Below are 15,570 nucleotides of genomic sequence, written 5' to 3' on the forward strand. Positions count from 1 at the left end.
CCAAGTACTTAAACACCTTTTGTCTTTTAAAGATGATTTCCCTTGTTCTTATGAGAATGTGATTGTAAGTTAAAATTCCGAATATCTTTAATAAAAGGGTGGGTCACAAAGGAGTGTCTGTTCACCAGCCCTATATAAACCTATTACTAATAATGTAGATTTAGGTACTAATTAAATATTTTTTCAATTCTTTTGGGTCTTAATTTATATATTCGCATTGTTTGAAAATCAAGTAAGTGGAAAAAATTCCATTTGTGGAGTCAGATGAAAATCTCATTTGAGAAAAATTTGAAGCCTGTTCAAGTGCAGCATCAGGATTTCAATAAGCTCAAGAGCACTCCATTGCTTGTCACATTCTTCAGGCTTTACACTTGTATCACCAAGTCCAGATCTAAAAAAAGAAGTGGAAGTGCTAAGCACTCAAAAGGACAGGTGTGAATATTTTGCCATTTCGAAAACCAGGTAATGACAAATGTAATGAAAAAGAGGGGAAAATCACAATTTTTACCTTTATGTTTGCAGCATGTCCTGAAGAATACTGCAAAAATGGAGGAAAATGCATCATCAAAGATGACATTCCATTATGCCAGTAAGTTTCATTGGCAATTGACTTGTGCTTGAGGTTGGAGAAAGGTACTGTTGAAACAGGTGGTTCGCTCCCCAGGGATTGAAATTATATTTGGTAGAAGCATATTTTAAAAAGTCTCTGTATGTCTATACCATTTTTATTTACACTTAGTGGGTTAAACCACATTTTGAGAAGAATGTTATCTATCAGATAGAATTTTCTGTAACTTTTATCTTTCATTTCATGAGACAATCTGTTGGCTGGCCACCCTAAGTTTTCTGTCTCATGTTTCTCATCAACATTTAAAAACACATGTTTCTGTGCCTTGTTTGCAGCAGGGTGTTGTATACCCCAGATGAGATTTTATAGCCACATACTCATCTTTATCTTCCTGTTAGGCATTTGGGAAAAGAAAGGGTTTTTTTCTGCTTATCCCTCCCCCCCACCAAAAATAAAGGGGGGGGGGCGGTTAAAATATGCATGCATTTTTTTTCTGGAAATACTCTCTTATAAAAAAAATAACATATGCAATTCTGGTATAGAATGTACAAGCCATTAGAAGGAGTCTCAGGATATCTGAAGCAGCTCATTTACACAAGATATCACTGTTTCCCTTTGGGAAATTAGACAGACTTTTTAAGTGCAAAGAAAGTGATGTTACGTGTTATCATGCTTTTGTCCTTCTCATGCTTCAGTGGAGCTTGCCAGAGTTTGCCAAATTACTAAAGTAACTGTTTTATCCCAGTAGCTATCTTAGTCAAGATTAGATGCTAAGCTTTGTCTCCTAGTTGCCAGGAGATGCACACTGATAAGCCTGCTTTGTCTTTCAGGATAGGTTTATCCTTGATTGGATGAAGAAATGTAATATATAGCATAGAAAATATAGGGACATTCATATAGGGTGTTTCAATTTGGGTCTCAGAAAAAAAATTGTTAATAACCTGCAGATTTCCCCAAAAATGTCCACCATAATAAAACAGAGAATGGTCTCTTGACAGAGAGTGGCAAGAATCTTGGAATTTCATAAGGTGGCTGCTTCAAAATTTTTTTGAACCCATGAAGAGAGAAAGGGCACAAAAACCATAGGGAAAGATTGCCGAATGAAAAGTCAGCAGAAAATAAAGGGATTTGCAATTGGAGGTTTGCAATTTGCAGATTAAACCATTGATCAAAAATAAAATTGCTTGTAGGGACAAAGCTCTGGGAGAGTAATTGAGATTTTAAGTGCACAAGAGAATTATGAGAATTGAGCTTCTGTTCAGACTTGCAAGAGAAAGTAACCCAAACTAGCAAATCTTTTTTATCCACAGAAATACAAGACAGTTGGAATAAAAATAGTAAATTAAACTAATAAGAAGGGTAGCTTACCTCAGCATTCAGTAAGAAACATATTTAATGCACAATCTGAGCAAAGGCACAGGAAAAAAGGAAATTCCTTAACTGGGAGATTAACATAACTTCAAAAGCTGTACTTGCTTGTGTTGGGGAAATTGGTCATTTCTACACAAGAATGCAATAGTGCCTGTTGCAATAGGCTTTCTGCATGTAGGGGAAGTGGCTGGAGAACAATAAATGGAGAAGAAAAGGGATGGCCAGATCAACAGTCTGATATCAATACCATTCAAGACTTTACAATATTTTTAATGAATTACTTATATATATAATAACAGAACAGTTAACCATTACTGAGATAAACTTCTGCATGACTTTTTGAAATTCCACATCAAGACCATAAAAATGTAAAAAAATACCCCAAAAATATACCTAAAATAATTTAAAATGTAGAAGTATATCAGTTTCCAATACCCAGGGAAAAAAAAAAAACAAAAAAAACACCAAAACCAAAAATAAACAACCCCTCAAAACCACAAAAAAAAAAAAAAAAGAAAAAAATTAGAAATTACCATGAAAAATAAGCTATTTTTTACCTTTTAATTCTCAGTGCTTACTCTAAGTTTTCTGAAAAATAAATTATAAATTTAGCTAGAAATATCCTCCTCCCTTGAGAACAACTGTTCTTCCAGACCGCAGGATAGGTCAGGAGAGAAAAAGCAGTGTGTAAGAGTGCAGGAAGCCTGTTCCACAGCAAGGAGACTCTTGAAAAGAACAGAGTCTAGGTACTGCCCTGCCACAGAAGTGACAGAGTCTTCCTAGACACCCAGAGGTAATTCTGTGGGGATCAAAGTGCTCTTAAAAGTCCCTGGGTTTGACTAATACTATTCAGTGACACAGCAGAAAAGGAGAAAATTTCTTAACATTTTATTTTCTTGCTATTTTATCTGGCAAAATGGATTCTGATCTTCCCCCAAGTGAGATGATTGTGCTGAAGTTTCTATAAAACAAAACTCAAGTCTGGAGTTTGAAAGTCATTCTCAGGTCTCCCTGAGAATGTTGGCTTAACAAAAAATTAGAGTGGACAGGTCTCAAAGCTTCATTTGTTCCATCATGTTCCTGTAAGAACTGAAATTGCTGCTCATTTTAGGTTAGTTTGAAGTACACTGATAGAAAAGAATAGAGTTTCTGGAGAACATTTTTGCTGGTGATAACAGCTGAGTATTTCTGTAGGTTTAATGCAGTGGGATTGAAGTAGTTGATTGTATATGTTTCTTTCAGTAGTTTAACCTGCAAGCATGGGAACAGTGAATTTGCAGTGGCTGCTGAGGCAAAAGAAAGCCCTAGAATTTGAACTGTTTGAAGAGACTGAAAGCAGATAGTAGATTTTGTACATTTAGTGCTTCTCAAGTTCCTTTGATGCTGTATGTTTTCACATGTGTGAACTAGTGTAGCTTAGATATATATATAATGTTAATACTTAGGACACCACCCTGTCTTTCAAGAGAATGTAACTAAGAGGGATCATTAGGAGTGGCAGGAGAGCTCTGACATCCCTCTGTGAAGAGATGTCTGTAGACCTAGTGGAAACAAAAGCAGTGGATACAAGTCTACATAAAATTTCAGTACATATTGGAGTGGGTAAAAAAGTTGATGTATCAGATTGCTGTAATTTTTGTTCATGCTACTGAAAACAGCTTCTCTAGGCTGGTGCATAATGACTGCAGTGAGATGCCCAGTGTTTGAGAATGTGACTGCTTAGCTCTGGTGGATGTTCTCAGAGTATGTGAGTAAATGCAGGGCAGTGGTGCTTGGGTGATGGTTATCTTCCTACTTGAACAAAACACAGCTTGATGGCTGTCCTGCTCCTGCTTGGTAGGTGAATTTTTGAGTTAGCTTTGAAAGTCACTTGCACTCGATTCTGCTATTTGGTCAGGAGAGTAATTGGGGTGCATATCGAACACATTTGTCTTGTACTTTCTATTTCATGGGTACTCTGTCTGCCAAAGTAGATGGAGCTTTAATCTGAAATTCTATGGCCACCCTCATATGACAAAATGTGACTCCTATTTGTCCTGACTGAGGTCTCTTCTGTAGCCAAGTGGCTGGTGCTGGCAATCAGCTACTGTGATTGCACCAGCAAATCACGATATTTTGAGCAATAATAACTAGAATTTTTTGCAATTTCAATCCTCCAATTTCAAAATCATTCCTTTGATTATATGTATGCTTTCTCCAACTTCTTGTCCAACTTGTTTTTTTATGTTTGTTTTATTTTTCCTTAAAAGTGAGACCACAGACTCCTGGAAACATAGGAGAGGAATATAGGGGAGAACAAGCAAGCTAGGAAAAGTGTGTTTCTAATACACTTTTAAAGTGGAAGGATGAGGCTTTAATGATTGTACTAGCGTTGAAAGGAAAAAAAACACTGAGAACAGGAAAAAAAACCAAAAAATCCACCAAGCCAGATTCTTCATACATGCTTTTCATTCTCATGCAACTGGACAAGAGTAATATTAAACATGCACATTCAAAATGTACTAAACTTCACATATAATAAATATTAAATCATCATCAAATCATCAAATGGTTTGGGTTGGAAAGAACCTGTAAAGTTCATTTAATCATCTAATGCAAGCCCCCCTGCAATGAGTAGTTTCATCTTCAATTAGATCAGGTTGCTCAGAATCCCATCCAACCTGACTGTGAGTCTACCACATCTCTGGGCAATATATTTCAGCATTTCACAACGTTGGTTATAAAAATTTCTTTCTTATATCTAGTCTGAATCTCCCCTTCTTCACTTTAAAACCAGTATTCCTGGCCCTGCAGGCCCTACTAAAAATAGAATTGTTTAGGTTGGAAAGGACATAATAGAATGCTTTACTTTCCCTTCATTTCACACAAATATTTTCAACATAATATACCAAATTTCAGAGTAGTTACACTGACTAGTACTAAAGAGCATATGAGAGCACTTTTATTATTTCTGAACTGTAAGAAGTTTCTATCCTTTAGCAAAAAGAAAAAGTAATTGCACTCACCTAATTAAACATCCTATTACAGATTAGAAATAAATCTTCATTAAACAGTTTTTAAATTCACTGAATATGTAACATCTATCTAACTGATCTGTGGAGATTGAAATTGCAAGGAGTCATTATAAATAGATAATTAAATATTAGTCTTTGTATTTGTATATCTAAATGCTGATTTGGCCCAAAATACAAAAACATAATTATTTTGTTTCTTTTATATGATAAAAGTGAAGAAGATTACTTTCTCTATTGTTTCTTTTAGAAAAAGAATTGGTTTTAGAGGGTAACCATTCATTCAGAGAAGTGGAATTCTTGCCTATTCCTTTTAGAAAAGCTGAAGGTTAATTTGTCCTCTATTTTTTACTTCTTTCCTTCTCATTTTTGCAATGAGTTTATTATTTTAACACAAATTATCTTTTTACATTGCAAACAAAGCATTTTATCATGAGTAGTACAATAGCAAACAGTATTTCACAAAATTTAAAGAAAAAAGGGAGTGTTTTTGGTGGTTGAGACATTTTTTCAGAATCTGGTTTTGTTTTCAAAATACTAGCTTCTAGTAAGCATGATAAATTTTTGAAAAGCCCTGGAAGTGGCATGCAGCATGACATAAAGTCTTGGTAGACTGTTTGATACCTTTTCCAGGTAAGTATCATATATGGCAAAGGAGGTAAATCCTACATCCTCACTGGACAATATCTTTCAGTGAGGTACAGGGTTCTTCTTATTTTTTTTCCCAAACGTGTTTGACTTTGGATCTACTCTTACTTGTTCTGTGTTACTGGATTTTTGAATACTGATGGTGGTAGTTATTTTTAAAAACTAAAAGTGGGAGGAGTGTTTTTATATCACACAGAATGTCAGGAAAATGGAGTGATAATAGTATTCAAGCCTAAGAAAATAAAATGTCAAATCACATCTGGAATGTGATTTGATCGAAATATGAAGTTTAATACTGATGATATAGAAACACCAATTCATGAGTAAAGAGAGTTTATAAAGAGAGAAGAAAGCAGTTTCCATTTCAGCTACATTTTCTCCTGCTCCTCTCAGAAATTCCCACCTCGGAGGATTTCTGGCATAGCAGCTGCTGATTCACTGCAGATTGTTAATGGTTCAAACAAAGCAAATTGGTACTGATTTCACTTCTTCCCTAAGAATTTTCTTTAAGTTTTACTGAACAAGTGGGACATGGGTAAATTGATAATGCTATATTGAGCATAAACACCTACTCAGCAAAGTTGGAGTCAGGAAAGTAAATTGTACACAGAGGAGCAATGAGATAAGGATGTAGCCATGAATGAAAACAAAAGCAATGATGAATAGCCAAAAAGATAAGGCACTGGAAACCAAAGTCGTGTTAAGATTTGGATTTTGGGAAGCAAAGACATATCCACAGGACATATCTATATAACTGGCAAAGAGGGTTTTTTTCATATCTTTTCCTTACCCAAGTCTCATTTGAAAAGTGATGCTGGTGCAAATTAAATAACAAATTCAGGCTACCTGAGTTGTGTAAAATTAAGAATAGGAAGACAAGTTAATACATCTATTCTTCAGAACAAATTAGACATAATTTGTCATGAATGAAAATATACAATATATTGATGGAAATGCATTTTAAATGTTTGCTTAGAGAAAACTGTTTCCTAAAGTTTTTGTTCAGTCTTGATCCTTTCTTATTTGGAAACTTTTCATGAAATCAAGATGCTTGATACAACAATAGTCTTGCCTTTTAGGTTTTGCACGTTTCTAACTTCATAGCCTTTTCCAAACGAAAATCCCAGGGGGATTATGGTGCAGTGTGACAGAAACTTAGCTGCAAAAATCTTAGCATTTGGTCTATTTTACAATAGCTGGGATGAAACAGCTTCTGCTTCTCATGCTGATTGCCTGCTCACAGGATGTTCATTGATAATTTCACAACACAAAAAAAAAGGAAAATCTTTTGAATCCTTCATATATCAGAATTTACAAAATGGTGTTCCTTCATTTAGGAAAATATATGTCAAATTTGTTTAATGAGTTGGGATTTTTTTCATTTAGCTGTACCTAGTGACTTCAAAGTACATTTGGCCAAATCATTTTTATCTAGTGAGAAACTTGCCATTGAGCAATTATCAATGGCATACACTAGCTATCTTTTGTATTTAGAAGGAGTTCACTTCAAGGTTTGCTCTTCTTCCTCTGCAGATAATAAAATGGTCCTGAGGTCAGCTCTTTATCACATTGAAGCCAGCTGCTTCATACATTTGAACTTCTGAAAATGAGGAAAAAACTCCCACTCCCTGATGTTAGTCAAACCTAACTGAATACACAGGGCAGTTTGCCACCTTGTGCAGTGAGGCAGGGATATGCTATGAAGTTCTTTTGTGAGTGGTCTGAGTCAGTTGGTCACTTAATCCAATGATTTCAGAAGGAATCTGTCTTTTTCTGGTTTTCGTATTATAGAACCAAAACAAGGTTGTCCCTATGTAAATGCTAAAGTTTGACTGCACGTAATTTAAAGCCAGATGTTAGAGTTAATTAAATAAATACAACTGAATAGACACAAAGAATGGTCTCACAACACATTTCTGATCATGTTTTTTAGAAATCTCTACCATTTGATTCAAATGTAAATCAGACTTCCTCATTTAACTCTTCAGTTTTGGGCTTTTTTTCCATAAAAAATAATTTCAAGATATCTTTAAACCTGGAAACAAAATAAGTAGCTTATAGTCTTTCTCTGTTTTCCTGAGGTGAAATATTACTGCGACAAATGTAAAAAGTTTTGCTTGAATGACCTATTGATAGAATCAGAAGGGCACTTACAGTGGAAGTGCTTATTTGAAATATGGTCGACTGGTCATTTTGGAAAACAAACTGTGAACTACATATTTTCAAACTGCCTCTTCATTATATGTTTGCTGAGTGGGAAGATTTTTACCTGTAAAGAAAATCAGCAAGGAATTTCTGCAACAATTTTAAGTTAAAAAACTTGATGAACACTTTGTATAAGCTTTTCCTGCAAAATTTTGGAGTTGAAAGGTGCTAGCACAGCTTTGGGAATAAAAGTAATCTATGTTTTATTATAAAAGGTGATTTTCCTACATTATCAATGTTATTGCAACTCTCAAGATCAGAGAGATAATTATATTTAGTAGCTGAACAAAATAATTGATGTTTTAATTTGAAGATAATATAATCTTATTGAGAAGGGTATAATTTAGTATCTACAATGAAAATTACTTGGACATATAATAATGATTAAGCGAAAAAAATTCTCCTCAGAAATCAGCAATGGCTGGATCAGCAATGCTAAATTTGCTGAAAGGATTCAACCTCTCTGATAAATATCCTACATTTCTCATTTGATTTTCAATTCGTTCTTTTAAGAGATTCAAAGAAAAATGAGGAAACTGCAAGGAGTAGGAAACCACCGCTGGATTTTTATTATTACTGAGTGCAATGAACCTTTACCACAGACTTACTTGTACACAAAACTCTAGACTTTATTACATTTAAAATTCAGGAGTTAGGTTTGTCTTCAGTAGGGAAAAGCTTAGGATGTGGGAAGTGTATGTGTAGGAGAGGATGTATTTTGAGTAATGAGAGATTTTTATATGGGAGAATGTTAATTAATGCTGGATATTGGACGTTTGCCAAAGTCCCCTGAAGGGCTACTCCTACTAATACCAGATGCTCAAGAGTAGGATATATGGATAGAAAGCTTTAAATCAAAACATTTTTGTTCTATTTTGTTCAAAACAGGAAAGAATAGCAGTAGAATAATAAATACTTTTCAAAAGAGAGTAAAAAGGGAACAACTGGGGAAGTATAAACAAGGATTGCAAAGATTCTTGTTCTCCAGCCACTCCTCCTTCACATTCATGTGGCTGTCTTTTGTTGACAAAAATTTTAAAACATCTATTCATAGGCACATAAATCGCTCTAAATTTTTGGATTACATTAAGTCAAACAATCATTTAGAAGTCTGGGTTCAGATAGTCTTACTTAGACTGAGTTAAGATCTTTTTTCAAATTCAGTGTTCCCGGATTTAAGTGAAAGTAAGAAGCAGTACTTGGAATGAAAAACAGTATTTTCACTCTCTAAGATTACACCTGCATGTCTGCATATCAGACTTTGTTGTGCAGAATGACAACCAGCTCAGTGTTAGAGTCCTCTCTGTAGGAGGCACCTGGAGGCTGCCAGTTGGATACACCTAATCCAATACAGAATGTGTCACACATGCTGTAAGGGACACTTCTGGAAAACACATATATCAGGAAGCATGTTGACAAGAATTTTGAAGTGTGACTAAAATGAGGACTCTGATACAGATAGGTCTGGGCTGAAGATGCCAGCAAAGATAGGAGTAGTGGAAGTCTGTATTTGAGGATCTGTGCTATTGTGTAAATCACGTAGAAAAGGCATACATCTTGTATTCTGTACCAGCCACATCCTGACATTTGGCCTACTCAGTCTGATCCACTGGACACACTGGTGTCACAATGTCATCAAGCTATCTTGCACGTTTGCAATCTAACCTCTTGTTCAGTCACAGAGAATTGAAGTTTCCCAGAATTATACCTTTTGTGTGGTTGCTAGGTGGCTAGGGGATTTTCTAAAAGCAGCAAATTCTACTAAATTAAGAACTTTTGAACTTTTCTTTCCAGCTTTTGCAGTGTTGACTGATCTGGAAAGCTCCATGCACTTTAATTTTAAACACGTACAAACATTGAGGATTTTTCTCAATGCTTGGAAAGAGCTTTTCATGTTTGCTATTGCTCTAATCAGCTACTAGGCTACATCTCTAAGTGGGAAGTAGTAACGATGTGCTGTTCCCACACAGAGTCTTGAATGTCCTTTCGGGAAAAAGTACACATACCTTTAAGCTAAAATAATTTTGTCAGCATCTGGCGCAAAAGTCGTATTTTCAATGTGCAGAAATATTTTTCATTAAAAATATATATTGTGTTGGAAGACATAAATGAATTTTGAAATGTCCTCTGGAGTATATCAAGGTGATGTGGCTTATGCAAGAATTACACTATGGATCTCAACATCAGAGTTACTGCAGGAATAAATATCTGTGGTGGGCTGACCCTGGCTGGGTGCCAGATGACCACCAAAGCCACTCAGCTGGATAGGGGAGAAAAAATATAATGAGAAGTTTGTGCATTTAGATAAGGACTGGGAGAGGTCACTGAGCAATTACCAGGCAAACCAGACTTGACTTCGGGAAATTATTTTAATTTATTACCAATCAAATCTGAGTAGGGCAATGAGAAATAAAAACTAGATTTTAAAATGCCTACCTCCCACCCCTCCCTTATTCTCAGACTCGACTCCATGATAACTAGGTTAACTCTGCAACAGGACAAGAGAACACATGTTATGCTGTTCAAGGGGAGCCTTAGGCTGGACATTAGGAAGAAATCCTTCACAAAAGGGGTGATTTGATATTGGCTGCCCAGGGAGGTGGTGGAGTCAGTGTCCCTCTAGATGTTTAAGGAAAGACTGGATGTGGCACTTAGTGCTATGGTCTAGTTGAAATAGTGGTGTTGGGTTATAGATCAAACTTGATGATCTCAGAAGTTTTTCCAACTTAACTGATTTTGTGATTTCTCATTTTCTCTTCCTCCTCCCCTCTAGCAGAGCAGGAGGATGAGGAATGAGGGTTGCAGTAGGTTCATCACAGGGGCAGCCTTGGCCAGTGCCAGGTCCATCCTGCAGCCAGCTGGCATTGGCTCTGTTGAATATGGAGGAAGCTTCTGGCAACTTTTCACGGAAGCTTCCCCTATAGCCCCATTCAGCAGATACCAAAACCTTGCCATGCAAACCCACTACAACCTCAACCATCAAACTAGGCTTCAGAATTCTGTAAACTGCAGGAGGCTGAGCTTTGGTGGATTTTAAATGATGGAGGTTAGAAAGGTTTGGGTTTAAACGAAGGGTGTATTGAGTTTGTGCAACCAGATTTTGCTAGCTGGGAGGGGCATTACAGATGGGGCTTCAGTGAAAAGCTTCTGGAAGATTCCCCCACATCTGACAGAACCAATGCCAGCCAGCTCTCAGACAAATCCATCACTGGCCAAGGCTGAGCCAACCAGAGAAAATGGTAACACCTCTGTTATAACATATCTAAGAGGAATTAAAAAGTTTTTACACAGATGTAATTGCATGAAGAGAAGAGTGAGAATATGTGAGAGCAACAATTCCACAAACACCTAGGTCAGTGGAAAAAGAAGGGCAGGAAGTACTCCAGACCAGAGTTGAGATTACCCTGCAGACCAAGGTGAAGACCATGGTGAGGCAGCTGTGCCTCTGCAGCCCAGGGAGATCCAGGGGATGCAGAGACCAACCTACAGCCCATGGAAGAAACCCACTCTAGAGAAGGTGAAAGCCTGAAAGAAAATTGTGACCCCATGGGAAGTCCACACTAAAGCAGGCTCCTGGCTGAGACCTCCAGACCCATGGAAAGAAGAGCCCTTTTTTGTCAAGAATTGTGATCCCATGGGGGACCCACTCTGGAGTAGTTTGTTTTTGAATGCCTGCACCCCATAGAAAGGGACCCATGCTGGAGCAGTTCCTGGTGAGCTGCAGCCCATGGGAACCCAGGCTGGAGAAGGTCATGGAGAACTGTCTCCTATGGGAGGGACCCCTCAGTGGAGCCGAGAAAGGGCTTCTCTCTCTGAGCAATGTCAGAAACAACCTGTGATGAGCTGATAATATGGTCATTCCCCATCTCCCTGCACCACGGGAAGGGAAGGAGAAAGAGCCCAGCAAGGAGGGTGGAGTTTGGGAAAGGTGTTTTTAAGATTTATTTTATATCCCATTGTCCTGCTCTGATTTTGATTGGTAATAAATTCAACTAATTTCCCCAAGACAAGTCTGGTCCCATTGTCCTGCTCTGATTTTAATTGGTAATAAATTCAACTAATTTCCCCAAGACAAGTCTGTTTTGCCCTTGATGATAACTGGTGAGTGGTCTCTCCCTGCCCTTATCTCAACTTGTGAACCTTTTTGTTACATTTTTCTCTTCCCTGTCCAGTTGTGGAGCGGGAGGATAGAGTGGCTTTGGTGTGCACCTATAATCCAGCCAGAGTCAACCCACCACAAATTGTTTCCCTGGGGTGAGAAAAATAACTCATCAGGATGCTTGATATTTTATTTGAAGTATGCATATTTTTGCATTAGCAGACCTAGACAACAAATTATCCTATGCCTTCCCAGCTATGCTGAGCTAAACTGCCTTTTCTCACCCTCTGGGCAGCCACATGAAAGCAAAAACCATGATCATTCTCTCTGTGGTCAGAGAGAAAGACTTGTCATCAAGCCCAAGGTGTCTTCTCCATTTTTAACTCTAGTTCTGTACATAGGGTACCTTGGCAGCTGTATAAATTCCTTGGATAGAGGAATATATCAGTTGTGTATAAACACATGCATTGCACCTAGGCTAACCTCAACAAGTGCCTTTGTTGGAAAAGAAAACTGTATTAGAGCCAACAATATGTGACAATGGCTTCTTTAATGTAAGTGCTGGGTGAGATTATACGTAAGGATTGTCTAAATTCTAAGATTAAGTGTGTTTGAGCTCTGGGTCATTAACTTACTATATTAGAAAATTATTTTTATTGCTTCATGAGTTTCTTGCTTCTACTTAGAACTTTCCAATTTCTTACCTTAATCTTTTTGCCATTCATCCTTATTAACTATTGCATTTTCCACTGATGAAATGTCTGCTCAACTGAGTTTGGTGGCAAAAGTTGCGCAAATTAAAGAAAATTCCTTAGGGTTGTAAAATGGAGCTAACAAGTTGGCTACCTAGAAAGTGGAGCCTGTGTTATACAGTCCTTGCATGCTTGAGTTTCCTGTGCAAGCAACTGATAGTGTAGCTTTGTATGACTAGGAGCTGAACAAAACATTTTTTAAGCAGTGCTATATAGAGCCCAATATCCCAATGCTTACTGTCCACAGAGCAGAATTCCAGTCTAAAAATAGTTATTTCTTCTCTGGTTGCTTAATTTTCAGATTTTAAGTACTCTTTTGCAATCAACTCATTTTTACTGGTTTTCAGGTAAATGAGTATAACTCAAACCATACTATAGTCTATCAGAAAAATTTAAAAATGTAAAAGTCAGAAGTTATTAAGACACTTCAACAGATGAGGAAAAAAAGCTTTTATTTGTCTCGCATTTCTTTATATTTTATTCTTCATCTTTTGCAAATCAATATTTTATTAATGTGAACTTTTTTGGGAACTTAGTAAAATGGAAGAAAGGTCTCCTAAAACTCTTTAATATTTTAGTGTGTGGAAAAGAGAATATGTTTACACAGTCATAAAAATTCACAAATATTTTCTTCCTGCCTCTCTGGCTTTTAGAGTTTAAGGTGAGATGATTTGGCAGAATCTATTTCAAGAGGCTACACAGCGGCTATTCTTTGTTATAGTTGTGTTTAAATAGGTGTCATCAAAATTTTCTTCATTTATAAACTTCCCTTATGATATCAGTAAAGCCACTTTCTTTGTTGCTAATAAAATCAGCACAAAACCCTACATACTGAGAGTGTTGTACTTTATAGAAGGAGCTGGGAACTATTTTTTTTTTTCTGACAGATCATAAGATAGTAGAGGAAAGCTAAAAATTAATATATAGCTGTGAAGCCATTACCACAAACTAGATTATACCAGTATAGCCAGTATAGCAATTACAGCAAGTATTCTTCATTTAGATTTTAAACATATATATACACATAGATATAATTCTTCTACAGCTATTTTTCTAAAAATTACTGGCCTTAAAATTATTTTCAGTATGCTAATACTATAGTCAGCAAGACACAAGTTTCTGTAAGCTCAAGAGTTGGTAGTATATGTATTGTTTCTGATCTACAAAAACCATACTGCCACAGAACTATGAACACCTCATTTCAAGATGGGACCATACAACACAATTGTGCATTTAAATGTAATATAGCATTTGGCATATTATCAAATTACTCTTTCTTAACTTTTAAAAATTTTATATTTATTTGTATTTTCATTGAAACAGAAGACTTCAGAGAGTAAGGCCAAAGTAAGATTTTTATACATTTCAGAATGGGACTTAAACAATGGAACTTACCGTATTTTATTTCTGTCTGTTCAACATTTTATGTGGTAGAACCATTGTGTATTTGAAAAGGATGGTGAAACACTATCAGCTTTCTCTGTGCAGTCTTATACCTACTAGTAGGTCAATGTCACTTGAATTTTAGTCTTGTAAAAAAGTCTTCCAAAAACCTTTTTCTTTAATCATTCAGAACTCTCTACAATTCTACACTCTGAACTTCTAATGGTACAAGCTGCATTTGTACCTTGCATATTCTTTCCAGTTTTTTCACTTTAAGATGCATTCTTACCCAACATATCTCACTAAACTTTTTTGCCCAAATTGTCATCATCATGCACCTCAGTTAATTCAGCGTTGATGCTCCTTGCTTGGATGACTACAAGGTTTTTAGGCCAATGGTTTTTAGGCCTCAGAGATGATCCTTTTTTTTTGTCTCTGCTCCCTTTTCCTTACTGCATCAAATGTTAAATCTCAGTTAACTCAGCATTGATGCTCCTTGCTTGGATGACTACAAAGTTTTTAGGCCAATGGTCTTCAAAAGCAGCTTCAAAGATGATCCTTTTTTTTTGTCTCTGCTCCCTTTTCCTTACTGCATCAAATGTTAAATATTGACCCTGCTTTCCTAGCCTTCATAATTTATTCCAACTCCATCTGTAATTTCTCATTTAGCAAGTACAATTGGAATATGTTTCAATACTGCTTACTCAAACAGAGAGTATAACCTGTCCCCTACCCAGTGCAGAACAATAGTAATAGATTTTTTAACAGGTCTGCACTATTGAAACAATGTAGAGTACAATGAAACAAAACTCTTTGTACTAGTTGAACAGAAGATAGGTTTCTCTTTCAAAATAACTTCATTCTGAATGTTCACAAAACAAGGACTGAGCTCAGGAAGGAATTAGGCATATGCTTTCCTCATAAATCCAGAGAATCAAAGCGTAGGACAAAAATCCTGTCTTTGACATCTGAGCTTCTTTTACAATATTTTTTTCTTCAGTCTCTAGCATTGTTTTTAATTACTTATTTTCCTCTGGTAGTATGAAGTCCTCACAGCTGATATTGGCACGCAAAAGATGGAACAAGTTATTTGGTAAATGTTAAAGATTATCTTTATTTGAACATATCTTCTTACATCTTTCAAGAATGCATAAGTAGTCACAAAAAATGCACAGCAGTGAACTGCACAATTCACTTATTATGGCAGGCTAGACTTCAAGATTCAAAGTCATGTTGATATTTCAGAAGTACACATGTGCTGCAATATCAATCAAAACTGAGTTTTCCCCTTTTATCAGGCTCAGGAAAGTACTTTATAGTTCACAAGGTTGTTGGGAAAAAAAAAAAACAAACAAAACTGCAAACAAACAAACAACCCCAACCCAACCAAAACCTTAGTACCATGGCATGATCTCAGCCATTTATAGGTTCTTCTGTTTCCTTGGAACTGGGAGAAGAACAATTTGCATTCAATTTAAATTATATTAACAACATATTAATAAAAATGAGAGTAGAATCACAGAATCAAAGAAA

General features: G+C 36.3%; 1 protein-coding gene across 1 annotated transcript in view; it reads left to right on the forward strand.

The window, feature by feature from the left end:
• The window catches only part of MALRD1 (MAM and LDL receptor class A domain containing 1), a 236,134-nt gene that overhangs the window by 190,827 nt on the left and 29,737 nt on the right, over positions 1-15,570 (forward strand). The window contains exon 35 of the mRNA XM_039703707.1: positions 523-589. Coding sequence (XP_039559641.1) covers positions 523-589 — 67 coding nt within the window. The remainder of the gene's footprint in view (positions 1-522; positions 590-15,570) is intronic.

Source organism: Passer montanus, unplaced genomic scaffold, assembly GCF_014805655.1.
Source record: "Passer montanus isolate IOZ18808 unplaced genomic scaffold, ASM1480565v1 scaffold10, whole genome shotgun sequence".
NCBI classification, from domain to species: Eukaryota; Metazoa; Chordata; class Aves; order Passeriformes; family Passeridae; genus Passer; species Passer montanus.